The 23,655-nt window shown below is 42.2% G+C and overlaps 1 protein-coding gene across 1 annotated transcript in view; it reads left to right on the top strand.

The window, feature by feature from the left end:
* LOC145339429 (signal transducer and activator of transcription 5A-like) overlaps nucleotides 1-23,655 on the top strand; it is a gene marked incomplete at its 3' end in the record, with an annotated part of 93,946 nt that overhangs the window by 64,754 nt on the left and 5,537 nt on the right. Inside the window, exons 2-6 of the mRNA XM_080183892.1 lie at nucleotides 11,494-11,634; nucleotides 16,349-16,490; nucleotides 18,745-18,840; nucleotides 21,381-21,588; nucleotides 23,217-23,317. Of these exons, the coding sequence (XP_080040018.1) occupies nucleotides 11,510-11,634; nucleotides 16,349-16,490; nucleotides 18,745-18,840; nucleotides 21,381-21,588; nucleotides 23,217-23,317 (672 nt within the window). The remainder of the gene's footprint in view (nucleotides 1-11,493; nucleotides 11,635-16,348; nucleotides 16,491-18,744; nucleotides 18,841-21,380; nucleotides 21,589-23,216; nucleotides 23,318-23,655) is intronic.

Raw genomic sequence — 23,655 nt, forward strand, 5'->3', positions numbered from 1 at the left:
CACTTCAGTTGCATTCCCTGTTTGTGTTTTACATTTGACAACTTTAAGACTAAATAGCAAGACTGACGAGACACAGTGCTACTTCCTACTTTTCTTCTGCTTCCCTGGAGATCCTAATAGAGGAAATGAGGGACAGGAAGAACAGCCTTTATCATTGATAACAGCATTTTTGGAAGCAATCCAAAGAAATTGATTGCAAGTGAAGCTCTGCAGGGAGTAGTTTTGGGACTGTCGCTCTTCATAATCTGCATGTGTTCTGATGAAGGATTGATGGTACTGTCTGCAAGTGTGCGAATGACACAAAGTTTAGTGCTGCTGACAGAATCGATGAGGAGGAAAAATAATTGCAGTCTTGATCTGGGTAGGGGTGAGGGAGAGAACTGGCTGGTATCTGGCAGATTATATTTAATGTAGATGAATGCAGGTATGTATATTAGGTATTAAGTTGGGTTAGTGACAAGCATGTGTATAATGAACAGGGCTCTGAATTAGTTTAAGAGATGAGACTTTGGTCATTTAGAGATGTTCACCATAACCATAACACCAAAGGTTATAGCAAAAGCAAACAAAAAGAATTATTGGGATATATATATTTCGAAGAGGAGACATATTGGACTTGAAACATTAACTCTGTTTCTCTCTCCATGAGTGCCAACAGACATGCTGAGTTTTCCCAGCACTTATTTTTATTCCAGCTGTCCAGCATCCACGTATTTTGCTTTTATACTAGAGATTTGGGATATTTAGCTGATACGCTGTGCAACAAAAAGCATTGTCATGTTCTTGTGCAAGAGCTTGATCAGTAGAGGCCCTGGAAGAGGAGGGCCTCTGCATTCATACAAGGCCAAAATATTGACTGTTTTGCTGTGTTCTTGCAGCAATTTCTATTTTTATTTCTATTTCAACTTTTACAAGGGCTTGATCTTGTGATCTGAGCTGGATTTCAACAAGTTATTGACCTGAGATAGGAAAATGTTTCATGTTGTTGCGGTCAATTTCTGATGAATTTAGTTTTAACTTTGACCAAGTGTCATTTAGAATGATTGTTTTTATATAGGTTTTTTATGGCTTGCTGTACCTAGAATAGGGCTTTGAACAACAGGAGCTGACTTTCCATCCATTAAAATCAGAATTCATGCTCTCTGTCCAAGCAAGTCATACTCGTCTGATTAGGAATGTTTTAAGTCAACTTAGTTTTGAGACTCAGTTCTGCTTACACAATGATGGTTAAAATGGTAAACATAGGTGTTTGCGAATCATTAAATGTATCAAAATTTAGGCTTTGCAGCAGCTCACTGATGCCTTTACAAATAGATACATGTTGAGATTCTTTATATATGTTTTGCTTTATTGCTATTTTCAGACATTTATGCGCATATTGAGTGTCATGGATGGTGATGCATGTGTGACTGTCATTTGCGCCTTTTTTATGCCCTTGACGGATGTGTGCGTTGTCCCACAATATTTACTGCATTACCTCACTATAAACTGCCACTTTAGCAGCAATTTGTATGAAGGTAGTTAAATTCTTCTTCCAGCTGTACGACTTTTGAATATGAACCTTTATTGTAAAATTAAAAAGAAAAGGCCATAAACAGTTTAGTGTTTTACAAGTCGTCACTGACAACCTCAGAGTTTTCAAAAAAAAAGTTCCTTTTTTTTCCTCAGATGTGCCCCAAATCTTCCTGAATCCCACTTTGCACAGCTCTATGTTATACTTTCAAAGAACAACACAGCACGGGAAATAGGCCCTTCGGCCCAATGAGCCCGCGCCGCCATTTCAACATTGTGAGTCCCCTCTTCCACCCATGACCCTTGTCTGCGCTTATGGCACTCCACATTGGAAACCAGATTGAGGGGAGACTAATTTAGGGACGGTTTGTTACACCAATCGGCCTAAGAGCACATCTTTGGGGTGTGGGAGGAAACCGGAGCACCCGGAGAAAACCCACGCAAGCACGGGGAGAATGCGCAAACTCCCACAGACACTGGCCCAAATCCATGTGTCTGCACAGCAAACAGTGATAGTCACTGAGCTGTTGTGGTGCCCATCAGCTGGCCCAGTTTAAGCATACACTAACAAAGTGAAGCACTAGGCTACTCTCGAAACATCCAAGAGCAGCCCTTGCACGACCCACCGCGTTATACCCCTTGTTAGACAACAAGGTGGACCGAAGCACCTGTGGATTAAAAGAGAAAAACATCAATAACATGCACATCTTATGCAAACATTCAAGGGAATCCCCAGAAGCTCAAAAGTAAAACAAGTGAGCCAGAAAATATGTTGGAAGGTCCATAGGAATCAATAGATTCCCATGGATGTCCCAAGGCTCTTGATCCTCATTTAAAACAGTCTCCTCCATCTCTATTCCATTCATGTGCCTATCTAAGTATCCCTTAAACAACTCCAGCGTGCCTGCTTCCGCCACCCTACTTGGCAGAGCATTCCATACCCCCACAATCCTCTGTGTGAAAAACCTCCCTCTAATATCCAAATTATACCTCACCCCCTTCACCCTAAGCCCGTGGCCCCTCGTAATATTTGTTTCCAATCTAGGAAAAAGCTTACCACTGTTTATCTATACCCTTCATAATCTTATACACCTCTATTAGATCTTCCCTCATTCTCTGTCTTCCTAAGGAAAACAGCCCCAATTTGCCCAATCTTCCCTCATAACCCAGTCCTTCCATACCAGGCAGCATCCTGGTAAACCTCCTCTGCACTCTCCCCAGGGTCTCCACGTCCTTCCGGTAGTAAGGCGACCAAAACTGGACGCAGTACTCCAAATGCGGTCTAACCAACGTTCTATACAACTGCAACAGTAGACACCAGCTCTTGTAGTCTATACCCCTTCCTATAAAGGCTAGCATACCATAAGCTTTCTTCGCAACCTTCTCCACCTGTACTGCCACAAGACTTGTGCACTTGCACCCCCAGGTCCTGCTGTGTTTCTATACTCTTAACAGGTCTACCCTTTATCATATAACCCCCCCTACATTATTTCTTCCAAAATGCATCACCTCACATTTATCAAGATTAAATTCCATCTGCCATTTATCTGCCCAATATACCAGCCTATCTGTATCCTGCTGTATTGCCTGACACTGCTCCTCGCCGTCTGTAAGTCCAGCTATCTTAGTGTCATTTGCAAACTTGCTGATCACACCACATACTCCCTCTTCCAAGTCATTTATGTATATTACAAATAGATATATTGTCACCTGCATATTGGCCTTTACCTGATTGAAATAAACAGGACCTTTGGTTATTGTAATGTGCACTTTCACAAATTAAAATGATTTTACAAACAGTTTAATTTTTATAACATGGTATTGGCTTTTATTCAGAAAATATTAAATTTAACTTCTGTTTTGGTGTAACACAGTGGCAACTTTCTGAAGTTTTTGCTACTTTAAACACCATGTGCAGGCTGGGTTGCAGCCTGTTTAAAGTAGCAAAAACACCATGTGCAGGCTGTGATTTGCAACATTCATGCAACTAAAAAGAATGAACTTGTATTTATAGTGACCTTGTGTCTTTCACATCCTCAAGATGCCCCATCACAGTCACAGCCAACAGCTAATGATTTGCTTTTTTAGAAGTTGTATTGTAGGCAACAAGGCATAGAATTTACACATGGCAAGACCCTGCAAACAGCAATAAGGCTATCTGCTTTGGGGTGTTCATTGAGGGGTATTAACAATTTTCCTACTTTTCTTCCAGCGGTGCCGTAGGATTTTTTTATATCCACTTGAACAGGTAATAGGGATAGTGATATAGTGGCTACGTCACTGGACTTGCTGAATGTGAGTTCAAATTCCTCTTCAGAATTTAAAATCCATTTTGGGCTGCAATGCATTGGAGTCAATTATTTTATAAACCTCTATACAATTTCCCCTAAGTCTCCTACGCTCCAGGGAAAAATGTCCTAGTTTATCCAGCCTCTCCTGAGAACTCAAACCATCAAGCCCTCGTAGGAATATGTTGCGAAGAATTGGAGACCAAGTGATTAGTTGTAAATAGGGAGAGGTCTGTCAATCTAATTCAGAGCAATCTCACCCAAGAGAAAGGTAATGGGTTCAAGCCCCATTTCAGGGTTTCACCACAGAAATCTAAGCTGACAATAGTGCAGTACTGAGGGAATCTTCTAATAGCTTTCAAATGAGATCTTAAAACTTATTATTTATTCTTATGGGTGGGATTTTTCTCCCTCTCTGCAGCATGTGGAGCAGTGACAGCACGCCACTTGTTGGCTTTGGGATCTTATGGTCCCGCCATTGTCAACAGGGCTTCCTGTTAAATGCACTCCTCACCACTGGTAGGACCGCAAGATCCCACCAGTGTGAACAGCAGCAAGATTTCGGCAACTAATACGAGCATTGCTGGTCTTCCCTAATTGCCCTTAAATTGCTAGGCAATTAAGTTAATCACATTAGTGTGGACTGGAGGGGAGCAAGACTGGGAGGTTTCCTTAAAAAGGACTTGATTAAACTACTGTAATTGTATTTTTACAACAATCTGACAGGCTCTTACACTATTTGATATTTTTAAAAACTGAATTCAAATTCTCAAACTGCTATGGTGGGAGTTGAAGGATCGGAGAGAATTATCAGACCAGTTACAAAACCACTGCTGCAGAGAGGGAGAAAAATCCCAGCTTAGATTTCTGTGATGAATCACTTGGTCTCCAGTTCTTATTATTTTAAGCTTGAGAAATTCAATTTGTTTCCAAATCTGTTACCATTTATGAATTTGGTCAGTTTGTTTTGAGCTCCTGGATCCAAGTCAAGAGAATGTCAAGAGAAAACAGTAGGAATGACACAACATATTCCTGCCGGGACTTGATGGTTTGAATTATAAGGAGAGGCTGGATAAACTAGGACTTTTTTTCCCCTGGAGCGTAGGAGACTTAGGGGAAATCGTATAGAGGTTTATAAAATAATGAGATCTGCTAGATAGCCAACATCTTTTCCCAAAGGTAGGGGAATCTAAAACTAGAGGGCATAGGTTTAAGGTGAGAGGGGAGAGATACAAAAGTGTCCAGAGGGGAAATTCTTTCACACGGAGAGGGAGTGGTGGTGAGTGTCTGGAACAAGCTGCCAGGGGCAGTAGTAGAGGCAGGTACAATTTTGTCTTTTAAAAAGCATTTAGATCGTTACATGGGTAATATGGGTATAGAGGGATATGGGCCAAATGTGGGCAATTGGGATTAGCTTAGTGGTTTTTAAAAAAAGCGCAGCATGAACAAGTTGGGCCAAAGGGCCTGTTTCCATGCTGTAAACCTCTATGACTCTATATTCCCTTTAACTCTGATGCGAATGCTGGAACAAGTACCTGCTGCTTCTTGTGCTTACCTATTCCCAGGTTTAGCCTTGATGTTCACCATGTTATTATTTATGGAGTTTTATGTATAAGCTTGTGAAATGCTTTTTTTGTTGGAAGTCCAAATTTATCATGCTTGCCACAAACCACTTATGATGACACCCTTTCAGTCTACATTAGGTATTATTTGCTGGATTATTATCATGGAAGTAATCCCAGAGTTTACTCACAATAATCAATTCCACCATTTTATATGCTACTGCCATAAGACTTGAGTAATGTCTAGAAGTCCAAAAGCATCACTATGAAACTGAAAAAACATCTAGTACTGTCACTAATGTGGCGTGTTGCACTTCTAGGGATGCGAGTATCGGACTCTGAAGAAACAGGATGAGAGAAGGATAGCTGCCTTTGAAATGTAGATATGGATGAGGATACTCAAATCAGTTGGATGGACAGAAAGACAAATGAGTGGGTTCAAATAGAATTTCAAGAATCAAAATGGTTGTTAAGTGCTGTTAGAGAGAGAAAGATGGCCAAGTACAGAATGTCCTTGTCCTGACAACAATAGAAAGTGAAATTGAGAGTAAAAACAGAAGAGGAAGAATGGGTAGATAACATTGAAACATGAACTGACGGAGGCTTGAAGGAAACCAGAGAAGAAGCACGATGATTCCAATAGCCCACTATGGCTCTTGTGAAAATACATAGATGTATGATGCAAGACTGATGGGTTTGATGCCCCTCTGCTTGTTAGCCTTTGTATAAATGGACACTGTGTTCCTCATTCTCATCATATCCTCATTCCTATTTATAAACCATTTCATGTGCTTGTTATCTCGACACTTGTGACATATTCTGTTGCAGTACACTCAACATATTATTCAAATACTCGCACTGATATTGTATCCTGGGAGTCAACTGTACATGGTTTCCAAAAACAGTCTGCAGCTATTGTGATGAACTAGGAGCAGGAGTGGGCCATCTGGCCCCTCGAGCCCTGCTCTGCCATTCAGTAAGATCATGGCTCATCTTTTCATGGACTCAGCTCCACTTACCCGCCCGCTCACCATAACCCTTAATTCCTTTACTGTTCAAAAATTTATCTATCCTTGCCTTAAAAACATTCACTGAGGTAGCCTCAACTGGGCAGGGAATTCCACAGGTTCACAACCTTTTGTGTGAAGAAGTTCCTCCTCAACTCAGTCATAAATCTGCTTCTCCTTATTTTGAGGCTATGCCCCCTAGTTCTAGTTTCACCTGCTAGTGGAAATAACTTCCCTGATTCTATCTTATTTATTCCTTTCATAATCTTATGTTTTTGTAAGATCTCCCCTCATTCTTCTGAATTCCAATGAGTATAGCCTCAGTCTACTCAGTCTCTCCTCATAAGCCAACCCTCTCAACTCCAGAATCAACCCAGTGAATCTCCTCTGTACCCCCTCCAGTGCCTGTATATCCTTTCTCAAGTAAGGAGACCAAAACTGTACACAGTACTTGGGTGTGGCCTCACCAGCACCTTATACAGCTGCAACATAACCTCGCTGTTTTTAACTCCATCCCTCTAGCAATGAAGGACAAAATTCCATTTGCCTTCTTAATTACCTGCTGCACCTGCAAACCAACTCCTTGTGATTCTTGCACAAGGACACCCAGATCCCTCTGCACAGCAGCATGCTGCAATTTTTTTACCATTTAAATAATAGTCCATTTTGCTATTATTCCTACCAAAATGGATGACCTCACATTTACCAACATTGTACTCCATCTGTCAAACCCTTTGCCCACTCACTGAGACTATCTATATCCCTTTGCAGATTTTCAGCCTCCTCTGCACACTGTTTGAACAGAGGGGAGTATAATAAGAAGAGGCGAATGTAGATTGGGGGCGCAGATTGGTTGGTAGGACAGCTGAGGAACAGTGGAGGATTTTTCGGTACTCAGCAGAAATATATTCCGTTGGTAAAGGAGGACTGTAAGAGAAGGGATAACCAGCCGTGGTTATCGAAGGAAATAAAGGAGAGTATTAAATTAAAAGCTGATGCATACAGAGCGGCTAAAAATAGTGGGCGATTAGAAGATTGGGAAAGATTTAAAAATCAACAAAGAATGAGTAAGAAGGTGATGAAGAAAGGAAAGATAGAGTATGAAGCTAAACTAGCTCTAAATATAAAAATTGATAGTAAAAGTTTTTACAAATATATTATGAAAAAGAGACTGGCTAGAGTGAATGTCGGACTCTTGGAGGATGAGAGGGGGATTTAGCGGTGGGTAACGAGGAAATGGCTGCGGCTTTAAATAAGTTTTTTGTGTCGGTCTTCACGGAGGAGGACACAAATAGCTTACCAAATATTAAAGATAGAAGGATGGTAGGAGACGAGGTCCTCAATGCAATTACTGTTACTGGAGAGGTAGTGCTTGATAGACTAATGGGACTGAAGGTAGACAAGGCCCAGGACCGGATGGAATGCATCCCAGGGTTCTGAAAGAAATGGCAGAGGTGATAGCGGATGCCTTAGTAATTATTTATCAAAATTCGCTGGACTCTGAAGAAGTGCCGGAGAATTGGAAAACAGCTAATGTTACGCTGCTGTTTAAAAAAGGCAGCAGACAAAAGGCAGGGAATTATAGGCCAGTTAGCTTAACGTCCATAGTTGGAAAAATGCTAGAATCCATCATCAAAGAAGAAATAGCAAGACACCTAGAAGAGAACAGTTTGTTCGAGCAGACGCAGCACGGATTCATGAAGGGGAAGTTGTGTTTAACAAATTTATTGGATTTCTATGAGGATGTGACTAGTGCAGTAGACAGAGGGGAACCGGTGGATGTGGTGTTTTTAGATTTCCAGAAGGCGTTTGATAAGGTGCCTCACAAAAGGTTGCTGCAGAAGGTTAGGGTACACGGAATTGGGGGTAAAGTGTTAGCGTGGGTTGAAGATTGGTTATCTAACAGGAAGCAGAGAGTTGGAATAAATGGGTGCTATTCTGGTTGGCAGTTGGTGACTAGTGGAGTGCCACAGGGATTGGTGCTGAGGCCTCAACTGTTTACCATTTACATAGACGATCTGGAGGAGGGGGCTGAGTGTAGGTAACAAAATTTGCTGATGACACGAAGATGAGTGGAAAAGCAAGTTGCACGGAGGGCGCAGAAAGTCTGCAGAGAGATCTGGATAGGCTGAATGAGTGGGCGAGGACCTGGCAGATGGAGTATAATGTTAGCAAATGTGAGGTTATCTACTTTGGTAGAAATAGTAGGAGGGATTATTATTTAAAGGGTGAAAAGCTGCAGCATGCTACTGTGCAGAGGGACCTGGGGGTCCTTGTGCACGAATCGCAAAAACCCAGTCTGCAGGTGCAGCAGGTGATCAAGAAGGCGAATGGGATGCTGGCCTTTATAGTGAGGGGGATAGAATATAAAAGCAGGGAGGTCTTGCTGCAACTATACAGGGTACTGGTGAGGCTGCAGCTGGAGTACTGTGTGCAATTTTGGTCCCCTTATTTTGCGAAAGGATATATAGGCCTTGGAGGGAGTGCAGAGGAGGTTCACCAGGCTGATACCGGAGATGAGGGGATTAGCTTATGAGGAGAGATCGAATAGACTGGGCCTGTACTTGTTAGAGTTTAGAAGGCTAAGGGGGGATCTTATAGAGACATATAAGATAATGAAGGGGCTAGATAGGGTAGTGGTAGAGAAATTCTTCCCGCTTAGAAAGGAAAACAGAACTAGAGGGCACAGTCTCAAAATTAGGGGGGGGGCCACTTTAGAACGGAGTTGAGGAGGAACTTCTTCACTCAAAGGGGGTGAATCTCTGGAATTCTCTGCCCGTTGAAGTGGTGGAGGCTACCTCGTTGAATATATTTAAGTCACGGGTAGATAGATTTCTGATAGACAAGGGAATTAAGGGTTATGGGGAGAAAGCAGGAAAGTGGAACTGACCCCCTTCAGATCAGCCATGATCTTATTGCATGGCGGGGCAGGCTCGAAGGGCTAGATGGCCTATTCCTGCTCCTATTTCTTATGTTCTTTATGTTCACTTTGCTCTGCCACTCATCTTAGTGTCATCTGCGAATTTTGACAGTCTACATTGGTCCCCAACTCCAAATCACCTATGTAAATCATAAACAATTGTGGTCCCAACACCTGATCCCTGAGGCACACCACTAGTCACTGATCGCCAACCAGGTAAACACCCATTTACCCCCACTCTTTGCTTCCTGTTAGTTAACCAATCCTCTATCCATGCTAATACATTACCTGTAACGCTGTGCATCTTTATCTTATGCAGCAGTCTTTGGTGCTGCACCTTGTCAAATGCCTTCTGGAAATCCAGATACACCACATCCATAGGTTCTCCACTGTCCACCATGTACGTAATGTTTTCAAAGAATTCCACCAATTGTTCAAACATGACCTGCTCTTTGTGAACCCATGCTGCGCCTTACCAATAGGACAATTTAAATCCAGATGTCTCACTATTTCTTCCTTGATGATAGATTCAAGCATTTTCCCTACTACAGAAGTTAAGCTAACCAGCCTATAGTTACCCGCCTTTTGTCTACCTCCTTTTTTAAACCGTGGCGTCACATTTGCTGTTTTCCAATCTGTGGGAACCACCCCAGAGTCCAGCGAATTTTGGTAAATTACCACCTAGTGCATTTGCTATTTTCTCCCACCATCTCTTTTAATACCCTGAGATGCATTCCATCAGGGCCAGGAGACTTGTCTACCTTTAGCCCCATTAGCTTTCCCAATACCTACCTCTTTCGTGATAGTTTCTAGGTCTTCACCTGCCATAGCCTTCCTGTCATCAATTTTTGGCATGTTATTTGTGTCTTACACTGTGAAGATTTGACACAAAATACGTGTTCAATGCCTCAGCCATTTTCTCATTTCCAGTTATGACATCTCCCTTCTCATCCTCTAAAGGACCAATGTTTACTTTAGCCCTCTCTTTCGTTTTATATATTTGTAGTTATATCTGTTTTTATATTCTGAGCTAATTTACTCTCCTAATCCATCTTGCTTTTCTTATATAGGTTTTTTTGTGGCTTTCTGTTGACCTTTAAAGATTTTCCACTAATTTTTGCCATTTTCTATGCATTTTCTTTTAAATTTGATATCTTCCTTTATTTCCTTAGAGGTAATCAGCCATGGCTATCCCTTTCTATAGCTCTTCCTTATCACTGGTTTATACTTCTGCTGAGCATTGTGAAACATCGCTTTGAAAGTCCTCCACTATTCCTCAATTGTCCCACCATAAAGCTTTTGCTTCCAGTCTACCTTAGCCAACTCATCCCTCATCCCATTGTAGTCTCCTTTGTTTAAGCATAAGACACTGGAATTGGATTTTACCTCCTCACGCTCCATCTGTATTTTAAATTCAACCGTACTGTGATTGCTTCTTCCGGGAGGATCCCTAACTGTAAGATCATTAATTATTCCCGTCTCATTACACAGGACCAGATAGAGGATAGCTTGCTCCCTCGTTGGTTCCATTACATACTGTTCAAGGAAGCTATCGTGGATACAGCCTATGAACAGCTACCACGGATACATTCTATGAACTTCAGTTGCTCCTTCAGTGTGGACATAATCACCGTCTTGACTAGCTTTAAGTTTTAAAGTTTATTAGTGTCACAAGTAGGCTTACATTAACACTGCAATGAAGTTACTGTAAAGTTCCAGTAGTTGCTACACTCCGGCGCCTGTTTGGGTACACTGAAGGAGAATTTAGCACAGCCAATACACCTAACCTGCACGCAAACGGGGAGAACGTGCAGACTCCGCACAAACAGTGACCCAAGTCGGGGATCAAACCTGGATCCCTGGTGCTGTGAGACAGCAATACTTGCTGCTGTGCCGCCTTTGCCTGTATAAAGATTTTCACGGTAAAAGTGGAATAAAACTGTACCCATCAGCTCCAATATGTATTGCATTGGATATATTTGAGTGATAACAAGACAATATCGATTTGAAATGTTAACTGTTCTCTCTGCTGGATAAAGTCACTGGTGGATAGTTTGAGCTCCTTGATAGCCTAAATTCTGAATTTGTTCAGCCTGCAAAGTTCAATTCTTGGGTAATGCAAGTGTATGTGCTATGAGTCAATTACCTCCTCCTTAACTGTATGTAAGACATATTTTAAACAGAATATATCTTTCTTGTTTCAGGTACTAAAGATAAAGGATGGCTTTCTGGAGTGAAATAGTGAAACTACAAAAGTTCCTTCCTCAGTTTCATGCCTTGTATGCTCAACGATTCCCCATTGAAGTCAGGCACTATCTCGCTGAATGGATAGAGCAGCAGCCATGGTTAGTCAATGGAACAGAAACAGTCCAGGCTCTCTCACTTGATCAGTGTTTCTAGTTTGTTTTCTGTTTTTATTCCAAATTTCCAGCTTTTGCAGGTTTTTTTATTGCATATATTTGTAGGTCTCCTCAAAGTTGTTCATAATGAAGCAATCACTGCTTTCCGATGCATCAGCCACTAGCTACATGCAACTGTTTCAGAATCCTGATGTGATTAATTGGCTTTCATTTACTCATCAGAAGTACAATGTTGGGCATGTAGGATAAAGATGTTTGGTAGAGCAAGGGTTAATGTAGGGCTGGAGAACAGTACCGCTCACGGAAAGCAGATTGGGCAGAGTAGAATCTGGAAGGAGCTGACATGGAAGCACTACCTTGGATATGTACATTGCTATGGGCTGCCAATAAGCAGTTTGCGTTATTTTGTTCATTTATAGGATATGGACGTCACTGGTTATGCCAGTATTTATTGCCCGTCCCTAATTGCTCTTGAGGAAGTGGTGGCGAGCTACCTTGAATTGCTACGGTCCTTGTGGTGTAGGTACATCCACAGTGCTGTTAGGGAGGGAGTTTCAGGATTGTTATTGGATATCAGTCAGTCCATGTGGTGTAGGTACACCCACAGTGCTGTTAGGGAGGGAGTTTCAGGATATATTTCCAAGTCAGGATGGCATGTGGCTTGGAGAGGAACTTCCAGGTGGTGATATTTCCATGTCTGCTGCCTTGTTCTAGAAGTTAGTGGTTGTGGGTTTGAAAGGTGCAGTCCAAGGAGCCTTGGTAGATTCCTGCAGTGTATCTTGTAGATAGGACACTGCTGCCACTGTGCATCGGTGATGGAGGGAGTGATTGTTTCTGTGGAAAGGATGTTGAACCCTACAAGCCTCCAGACCTCTCTGTGAAATGCCAAACAACCTTTGCAACACTGTCTCAGTTCTCAAACCCACAAGGCGTTTGTGTGAATTTTAACCTCGTTTTGTTTGTTTTTCATCTGACTTATCAATAAACCATGCACAGGTGTTTTTTTGATCATGGATTGTTTTATTTCCTTGGTTACTAAATGTTGATAACTTGTTAATTAAATATACACATGCAATATCCAGGTATAAGAGAGCGAAACTGTTCAGTATGTCTTGTTTTTTGAAACAGAAATCTCTTTATGCTGGTTAGTAATAGCACAACTCCTTCTAACACTTGCTGATGGTTGAGAGTAGGCTGATAAGGCAGTGGCCAGACTGGATTAGTGGGGGCAGGATGTGGAGACGCCGGCATTGGACTGGGGTAAACACAGTAAGAAGTCTGACAACACGTTTATTATCAAATAAATTGGTTGGACTTAAACCTGGTGTTATCAGATTTCTTACTAGTGGGGGCAGGACATACCTGCATAATTTTCCATATTGTCATGTGAATGCCTGTGTGTAGCTGTACTGGAGCAGTTTGGCAAAAGAGTTAGCTAGGAATGGAATGCTGGTCTTTAGCACTACAGCCAGAATATTGTAGGAGTCTGTGGCAGAGATGTGATCTGATTTTTGGTTGTAGGATTGCCTAGCATTCTCTGTACCTAGCCTGTATAATTGCCTGCTTCTGCTGTTTGATATATATTGGAAAATTAATTACTGGGGAACAAGCATTCAGAATGGTACTATGTATATTATGCAGCACACCTAGTTATAATTATTCATCTACTGTACAATGGTGTTGTGGAATTTGGTTTTGTGGGGTCTTTGGGTACATGTTTGTCACACCAATCAAACTATTTCCTTGGGTCTGTTTTTCAAATAATTTCACATGGTTCAAATAGATGTATTATTATAGTCCCTGCTACCTATAGTCAGAGTTTTACAGCACAAAAAGAGGCCCTTAGGTCCATTATGTATCTATTCTAATCTTTTATAGTGGGAGTTAACACCAACATACCCATTCTAAGTGTTGGACGCTGTATCTTTTATAAACTCTGAAAGAGAACAGCAACAGGAAATATTTGTGGTCAGGATTGAAATGACAGTTAAATAGGGCTGTGCCTGTAATGATAAAGACCATCCTTGCTAGCAGAGGACTAACAACAGTAAACATGCTTGCAGCTGGGCACCACTCCATGACAATTATAGTCTGTGCTGTCACATTTAAGCTGTTCCCATTGCTCATGAAATTTGTTTTTCACATGAGCTGAGAGTCTCTCCAGAATGAGTGAACACTACCCTGTGTTTCACTTGTGTTCCTCTGGGTCTGATCACTCTGTTTTTCTCCGTTCTGTGGAGATGCCGGCGTTGGATTGGGGTAAACACAGTAAGAAGTCTCACAGCACCAGGTTTATTTGATAGTAAACGCCACAAGCTTTCAGAATGCTGTTCCTTCGTCAGGTGAGTGGGGAGTTCTGATCACAAACCGGGCATATAAAGGCACACACAGTTTACAGAATACTGATTAGAATGCAAGTCTTTACAGCTAATCTGTTGTTCAAGTCTTAAAAGGTGCAGACAATGTGCATGGAGATAGCATTAAGCATAGGTTAAAGAGATGTGTATTGTCTCCAGACACTATAGTAAGTGAGATGTTGCAAGTTCAGGCAAGTCACAGGGGTTACAGATAGTGTGACATGAAACCTTTTACAGATAGTATGACATAAAGCCACCCCCTATGGACAAGCCCTCCATATACACAGGATCTGCTCAGATGAGGAGGATCACAATAGACACCTCTAGATGCTGAAACATGCCCTCATAAGAACAGGATATGGCGTTCGACTCATAGATCGACAGCTCCGAAGCACCACAGCGAAAAATCGTATCGACCTCCTCAGAAGACAAACACGGGGACACAGCGGACAGAGTACCCTTTGTCGTCCAGTACTTCCCCAGAGTGGAGAAGCTACAACATCTTCTCCGGAGTCTTCAACATGTCATTGATGAAGACGAACATCTCGCCAGGGCCATCCCCACACCCCTGCTTCTTGCCTTCAAACAACCGCACAACCTCAAACAGACCGTTGTCCGCAGCAAGCTACCCAGCCTTCAGGAGAACAGGGACCACAACACCACACAATCCTGCCACAGCAACCTCTGCAAGACGTGCTGGATCATCGAGATGGATGCCATCATCTCACGTGAGAACACCATCCACCAGGTGCACAGTACGTACTCCTGCAACTCGGCCAACGTTGTCTACCTAACACGTTGCAGGAAAGGATGTCCCGAAGCATGGTACATTGGGGAGACCATGCAAACACTACAACAACGGATGAATGAACACCGCTCGACAATCACCAGGCAAGACTGTTCCCTTCCTGTTGGGGAACACTTCAGCTGTCACGGGCATTCGGCCTCTGATCTTCGGCCTTCACGACACACGACAGCGCAGAATCGCTGAGCAGAAACTGATAGCCAAATTCCGCACACGTGAGGACGGCCTCACTGGCGTCTTGGGTTCATGTCACACTATCTGTAAACCCCATGACTTGCCTGAACTTGCAAAATCTCACTTACTGTACTGCCTGGGGACAATACATCTCTTTAACCTATACTTAATGCTATCTCCACTCACATTGTCTGCACCTTTAAGACTTGAATAGCAGATTAGCTGTAAAGACTCACATTCTAATCAGTATTCTGTAAACTGTGTGTGCCTTTATATGCCCTGTTTCTGATCAGAACTCTCCACTCACCTGACAAAGGAACAGCGTCCTGAAAGCTAGTGGCATTTACTATCAAATAAACCTGTTGGACTTTAACCTGGTGTTGTGAAACTTCTTACTGTGTTTCTCCATTCTGTCAGTTTTTGCTGGTCGACTTGTGCAACTGAGGGTGTAGGGTGTGTATGTGCATTTTGGAAGGACTATTACTTACGTGACGAAAAACTGCAGCAGGCGACGGTGCAAAGGGACCTTGGGGTCCTTGTGCATGAGTCGCAAAAACCCAGCCTGCAGGTGCAGCAGGTGGTCAGGAAGGCTAATGGGATGCTGGCCTTCATAGCGAGGGGGATTGAATATAAAAGTAGGGAGGTCTTGCTGCAGCTGTATAGGGCATTGGTGAGGCCGCAGCTGGAGTACTGTGTGCAGTTTTGGTCGCCGCACTTATGCAAGGATATTTTGGCCTTGGAGGGAGTGCAGAGGAGGTTTACTAGGCTGATACCAGAGTTGAGGGGGTTGAGCTATGAGGAGAGGCTGAATAAACTAGGCTTGTACTCGTTAGAGTTTAGAAGAATGAGGGGAGATCTCATTGAGACATATAAGATGATGAATGGGATGGGTAGGATAGAGGTGGAGAGACTCTTCCCGCTCAGAAAGGACGGTAGGACTAGGGGGCACAGCCTCAAGATAAGGGGGGGGGGGGGGGGGGGGGGTTGCGGTTCAGAACGGAGTTGAGGGGGAACTTCTTCACTCAAAGGGTGGTGAATCTCTGGAATTCTCTGCCCGTTGAAATGGTGGAGGCTGCCTCGCTAAATATTTTTAAGACGCGGGTTGATGGGTTTTTGATAAGCGAGGGGATTAAGGGTTATGGGGAGAGGGCGGGAATGTGGAACTGAGCCACGACAGATCAGCCATGATCTTATTGAATGGTGGGGCAGGCTCGAAGGGCTAGATGGCCTACTCCTGCTCCTATTTCTTATGTTCTTATGTTCATTAACAGCAATGATAATGTGCTACATTAACATGGCGGTCTCCTTTCCAAATGAATGTTTCCATTTGTATTTCAATTTGTGTTTCATTTCCTTTTTTAAGGAACTCCATTCCCATAAACCCTACCAATGAAAACCTTGCTCGAAATCTCTTGGACACAATGGTATCTGAATTACAGAAAATGTCAAGTCGTGTGCCCTATTCAGTGAAATGCAAGCTGAGTGAATATGCTGTTCTCCTGAAGGTATGGTTTATTAAATAAGTAAAGAAGGTGCTTTATGTTTCAACATGATTTGGATAATAATGGGATAATGAAGTGGTTATTTTCTTGGGTTTCCAGAATCATTTCATCATTCTCATCTAAAAAGATGGGCAATCAATCTGCTTGCAATGTTCCGCAGTGTTGCCTGATACTTGGTGCTCAGATAGTGGAGCATCATGAGCTTGGATCTTTGGGTAATGTTATAACATTGTATGCAAGGACTGATTGGCTCTGAACTGTTGGCTTGGCATCAATACTAACTATGCCTAATCACCACTGATTGTGTGCTGGTAGACTTGAATATTCAAATATATTCAGCTGGTCTTTAGCCAGGAACATGGCCATCCTCTGCAGTAAAATATGAGTGGGCCACAGATTCCATTTCAAAATACATTGAAAACTCCTATGTCAGTCTCTGTCCATGGGAAAATCCATTTTTAAAAGTGTAAATATTTATCTGTTGTACCTGAAGGTGGCTCTGTGATAGGAATCTGCAATAATGAATTCTATTATGCAAGCATTAATTCCAAATGCAGAACTGCCCAGGTAATTTTGAATTGTTAGATAGCTTGCAGTTTCCCTGAGAAGCAATGGCTGATAGTTTCCACTCAGCGTGCATACTATTAAGGATGACTTGATTTGTGTTTTTGTTGCTCTTATAGTTTCCAAGCTAACTGTCCAAACTCCTCTCAAATTAAGATCAGTACTAACTTGTGTTGGGGTACTGGACCAGAACCCTAACTTATATTAGGAAGCCAGACTAGGCCCCAACAATTTTTCTTTTGGCACAAATGTGAGAATGTTATTTCTCTCCAGGAGTGATTCCACTGACAAAACTGGGATCTTTTATAGTAAACAAATGTTATTTAATAACACAGTTTAAATATAATTCCAACAAATGAAGTGGCTTAACCATTAACAGTTGAACATTTTTTGAAAACAAAATGAAGCAGCTGTATTTTCTAGCTCATGACTGTTCCATTTCTAAATAAGCCCCTTTTATGCATACATCCATACCATTTTTAAACAAATACAGTTGGCAAACTCAGCCATACTTGCTATAATTTATGTTAACAGTCTTGAAGCTTTCGGAGAGATATTGCAGAGTTCTCAGGAACAAACTGCACATACCTCTGATTTTACCAGACCTGCACAGCATCTAACTAGTTTTCACTGCTACAGACCTAGCTCTACACACTAACTGCATTATAAGAACATAAGAAATAGGAGCAGGAGTAGGCCATCCAGCCCTTCGAGCCTGCCCCGCCATTCAATAAGATCATGGCTGATCTGTCGCTGCTCAGTTCCACTTTCCCGCCCTCTCCCCATAACCCTTAATCCCCTCTCCTATCAAAAACCCATCAACCCGCGTCTTTAAAAATATTTAGCGAGGCAGCCTCCACCACTTCAACGGGCAGTTGAAATGACACTGTCAATCAACTTGCCAAAGAATCTTTTGTATAAACAAAAGTCTATCAAAGTAACAAATTCCTAACTGAAATGAGTAATTAACTTGCTTTTACAATCCTTGAGCTAAGTGTTTCCCAGACACACAACTGCCTGTAGAATAAAGCTGAAATTTTAAACATTCTACCAAAACATAAAATGTATATCTAATAGCAACTGCCTACTTTTGTCACACTTGACAAAATTTCTACTCTTCCCCCACCACAACTGCCACGTGACATTTGATTTGGTTTCTTGTCTCCTCCTTGCATTCTGCTATCTCCTTCCCTGTCCTCTTTCCTCGTGCCTCACCTTGGTCCAGTTATCTCTGATGGAAGGCCATGACCTAAAACATTTGGCAAGATCTTCCAGTCCCATCCACAGAGGGAGTTACCAGCAGTGCTGAAGTTAATGGACTTTTGGCTGGCTCGCCACAGCAGGTGCAGAAAATCTTGCCTGTTAACTCTGTTTCTCTTTCCATAGCTACTTCCAGGCTTGGGTATATGTGTTTATTTTGATTATCTGTGTCCTCTACTACTCGCCTAAACAATTTACTTAGTCTTGACTCGCCATTTGTAATACAAGTAAAAATCTGCCAGGGAAAATCAGCTGGTGTTTGGAAAGGTACTGTGCCATCAGTGTGTGGTGCATTGAGAGTATACAACTGTAGCTGCCTAATTTTGATAGACCAGCAATGTTGATGTTTTTTCTTTTATTACTATATTTTCTGTGGCAGACTGTGCCAGCTTGCTAAAAATAATACTTCAATTCGTATTTTACTGTATTACAGGAAAGATTTGATCAGCAACCATTAGAACTAGTGAATATTATGAATTACCTCTTGATACAGGAAAATCAATTATTCCAGGAGCTTCGGCAAACTCAGGTAAGTTTGCAATGCTTTCTCAATCTCTATCCTTGTAATAGTCACGAAACTTGCATAAAACGCAGATGTTTTTTTAAAAAAACCCTGAGCCATTTGTTGATTAATTATGGGCTGAGGACGACTTCTGAGTGCAGCAGAAACCCTGTTAACGTCATTGGCTGCATGATCGAAGCAGCTATGAGAGCAGAACGGGAGCACTCTGAGGAAATTCTTGGCAAGGTCTTTCGAGTTTTGAACAAGATATGAATTTAACTCTATGATCGGTGTATTAGGTAACAAAATTATGCTGCAAGTCTATCTAGAGGTGCAATTACAGAAGGAAGGAATTGCATGTTTTTTGGTCAGTCGGGTATATCTGAGATTGACCTTCATATTTGAGTATCCAAGCCAAGGTACTGGGAAATCCACTGTTTGCTAAATATGAAATGCTTACTCTCTCCCTGTAGGAACACATCCACTTACCAATGTCTGATGTGTTTAAAGTTAGTATGCACATACAGGCACTGCTGATTTTTTTTTTAACTACTTACCAGAACATAGCACCAGTACATTTTCTGCTGCTGGTCCATCCTAAACCATCTTGCCTGTCAGCGCATTGCTTCCAATGAAAGATGGAAGAATTCCAGCCCCCAGAAACAAGACCATCTCTCTAATGCACTAAGCTCTAACAGTGTGTGAGAGGCTGCATAGTACCCTATTCGCTCTCAGATTATCGAGATGGGGCAATGAGTTTCGATTTTCAAAGCTTGAAGGTACAGGGTGATCTTGTAAGACTGCATTTGGAACTTGGCAGAATGAGTGGAAAGTTAAAAGAACACTGAGCATAAGAGTACAGAGACAGACCAAGAAGATTATAATAGGGGAAACAGAAATGGGGCTTTAAAAGCTTACAAGTTAAATGGTGGTTTTTTTTAAGTATTGCTGAAGGAGTGTGTGATAAGGTCTCCTTAGGCGTAAGAGCAGATTCAAATATTGGGGTGGCACAGTGAGGTAGCACTATGACCTCACAACACCAGGGACCCAGTTCAATTCTGGCCCCAGGTGACTGTCTGCGTGGGGTCTGCACATTTTCTCCAGGTGCTCCAGTTTCCTCCCACAGTCCAAAGATGTGTAGGTTAGGCGGATTGGCCATGCTAAATTGTCCCTTAATGTTCAAAGATGTGCAGGTTAGGGGCATTAATGGGGTAAATATGTGGGGTTACAGAGATAGGGCATGGGTAAGATGCTCTGTCGGAGAATCAGTGCAAACTCGATGGGCCAAATGGCCTCCTTCTGCACTGTAGGGATTCAATGAAAGTTAAGTTGTTCGTCACAAAAGGAAGAAGAAACAGATTTTTAGAGGCCAAAATTACGCTGTCACAACGGACTGTTGACTTTTGGATGTATGTTAAGAGTCAGACTGGTGAATGTTTGAACTGGCACAGTGTTGCTGATCAGTAAAAGGTTAATTCCAAAGAACAAACCAAGCTACGTCTGAGACCTGGTATTTCATTTTGACTTAATTTGTTATTGTCAAATGTATTAGTATACAGTGAAAAGAATTGTTTCTTGCGCACTATAAGACATTCGTGGAGGAGGAAATGAGAGAGTGCAGAATGTAGTGTTACAGTCATAGCTAGGATATAAAGAAAGATCAACTTAATGCATTCAAAAGTCTGATGGCAGCAGGGAAGAAGCTGTTCTTGAGTCAGTTGGTACGTGTCCTCGGTTTTGTGCCTTTCTCCAGATGGAAGAAGGCAGAAGAGAGAATGTCTGGAGTGCGTGAGGTCCTTAATTATGCTGGCTGCTTTGCCGAGACAGTGGGAAGTGTAGACAGAGTCAATGGATGGGAGGCTGGTTTGCGTGATGGATTGGGCTACATTCACGACCTTTTGTAGTTCCTTGCGGTCTTGGGCAGAGCAGGAGCTGTACCAAGCTGTGATACAACCAGAAAGAATGCTTTCTATGGTGCATCTGTAAAAGTTGGTGAGAGTTGTAGCTGACATACCAAATTTCCTTAGTCTTCTGAGAAAGTAGAGGTGTCGGTGGGCTTTCTTAACTAAGTATCGGCATGCGGGGACCAGGACGGGTTGGTGATCTGGACACCTAAAAATTTGAAGCTCTTTACCATTTCTAGTTTGTCCCTGTTGATGTAGACAGGGGCATGTTCTCCACTATGCTTCCTGAAGTCAATGACAATCTCCTTCGTTTTGTTGATATTGAGGGAGAGATTATTGTTGTCGCACCAATTCACCAGATTCTCTGTCTCATTCCTGTACTCGGTCTTGTCATTGTTTGAGATCCGACCCACTATGATGGTGTCATCAATAAACTTGAAAATCGAGTTGAGGGGGAATTTGGCCACACAAGGTATGGGAAAGTCAACCCAGTTATTCAAATAAGAGCATTTATAAGATAGAATTTATAATAATTCTTGTACTGTCATGGAAGGAGTACAAATGAAAGGTGCATATTCATCCAGTAAATGGTTCAAATTAGAGTAAATACTAAACCAGTTTTAGATCATAGTCTTAGATATTTTGCCTCGTTTTGTTTTGTAGGCCAGTGTTGTATCAGCTGGCAATGTACCGGCCCAACCTGTTCTGGCCACTAATAATAAAAGGATAAAGCAGGAAGATGCAAATATATTACAGCAGCTCACTCTGCTGAGTGACTCAATCAAGACCATTCAGATGTACCGCAGTACCGTTCAGCAAATGAATGAAGTTTCTGACCAGGAGCAGCAGCAGCTTGCAGCATGTTACCAGTGTGAGTATGAAGCAGCTTGTACAAAGTTCAAAGTACCAACAAATCTAATCTAAAATTTATTTGAAGACTAGGTGAATTTCTTACCTTGCTAACTTTTGCTAAATTGGCAAGTCAAATCCAATTTGGCAATATCGAATGAACCAATTCTTTACATTCCATATGAGAATATTTCACATCTGGAAAAATTCCTGAAAATCATTATATAATTTCATTATTCAAATTCCACTTATTCTATAAATTCAGCAGAATTTCTTTATTGGATAGTTGGTTTACTAAGATGTAGTGCTTCCATCAGAACTTCAGTTAGCAACAGATAGTGCTAGAAACACAAAGGAGACCTGTTGACACCTGGAAAGAGAGGACAGTTACTGTTTCTGGTGGAACATTCTAAGCACATAATCATTGAAAATAAGGAAAGACTTTAAATGCCATTAATTAATTTATGAAGATCCCACAGTTCTCCATTGCAACATGTGTGTGTTTCTAAAGTGATTCCATCATTTTTGTCTCCGTTACTGTCCTTTTCAGTTGTCTAATCCATGTGTTCGTTACTCTGTGTGACAATTTTCCTCATATCTGACCTGTATGTAACTGTTTTAGTATGTAGTTCAACATCTTCTGGCTTTTATGTTACTGCATTTTATGGACATGTCAAGACCAATTCACCCAAAAAGAATTCTAAGTACCTAATTCGCTTGAAAACTGGAGTAAGTCGTGCTGTTTTCTTCAGTCCCGGGTCTGCTAATAATATTCAAATACAAGTTTTAATATTTAAATCACTTTCACGCCAATTTTTGGAAATCCTGTCCCTGGAGATGGCAGAGGCCATGGAGCCCAGCAAGGAGCCCGCTAAATGGCCTCTGCTGATGTCTCCCAGCCTGTTACGCTGTTTGAAATGCAGTGGGCTGGAAGCATCATCCACGTTGAGTGTTGAATCCAAAAAGATGTTCTAGTGTCGTTCAATGTCATTCTAAGCTATTTATTTTGTGGCGCATGTATGTTGCCCATGTTGTTGTGTTTGTGTGTGTATATGCCTTTCTGACTGACTTTTGCACCCCCAGCCACTCGCACGCGTGCCATTCTTACTTTTGCATCTTTGTCTCTTGTTGTGTGCACCCTCCATATGTGAACACCCATTTTTCCCTTGCTGTGGACCTATCTCTCCTCCTTGCAGCCTGTCCAGCTCGCTCATGTCCCTTGCCCTCTCAAGCGCATACCCTTATTTTCATCTCACATATGCACGTGTCGCTGATTCTGTCTCTTGCTGTCAGACTGTGCTGCATACCCTATGCCACAACTCCACATCACCCAGTTGCACCGCCCCAACCAGCCCCCGGTCCGATTTCCCCTACCTGTCTGTCCTCTTGCTGTTGCACTCGCCCTGCTCTCCCCTCTCACCCACTCTCTGTTGATCTATGGATCGGGGCTGGACTCAATTTTGCTACACGCTCGTTAGTCCTGTGTTGTTTCCCAGCAGGGAAACTCGCACGGGACAGTTGTGCTTGAGCAGTTGCCATAAGCGCAGAGTACTCTCTAGCCGCAGAGAAGTCAAGTTAGATGAATGAACGAAAGGAAGGAATTGTTTGTGCTCTTAGTGAAGTCTTAGTGAAGTATTGTTTTCATTTTAGCTCAGCACCACTTGCCGCAAGCAAGTAGCTCGCTACCAGAATACACCAAGAGGGAGGAACACACAAGCCAGCAAAAGAGTACGTGGGACGATCACAGAAGGGTGAGCTGACTTCTGTTAGTATAAGGAAGCAGTTGGCCAAGCTAAGGAAATATTTATGGAATAACTCCTTGAAAATGTGAAGAGATCTGAGGCTTCTCCTGGAGGTTGTGGTCATTGTCATGGTAGTTGAGCACTTTTATGCTTGCTCTGTACTCCTGCTTCCCACCAAACTATGGAGATGAGCTTTTGGTCACCTGAGTATCTTATCATACATGGATACCCATCAATGTGTTTCAAGAGTCTCCAACCCAAGCTGCTGAAATCCTTAAGTAGAGTTTCCATTTGCCTGATTTGTACAACTGCTCTTACATGGACACACATTACTTATCCAAGTCCAA

Source organism: Carcharhinus amblyrhynchos, unplaced genomic scaffold (genome assembly GCF_965287045.1).
Source record: "Carcharhinus amblyrhynchos unplaced genomic scaffold, sCarAmb.v2.hapA scaffold_460, whole genome shotgun sequence".
In the NCBI taxonomy this organism is placed as follows: domain Eukaryota; kingdom Metazoa; phylum Chordata; class Chondrichthyes; order Carcharhiniformes; family Carcharhinidae; genus Carcharhinus; species Carcharhinus amblyrhynchos.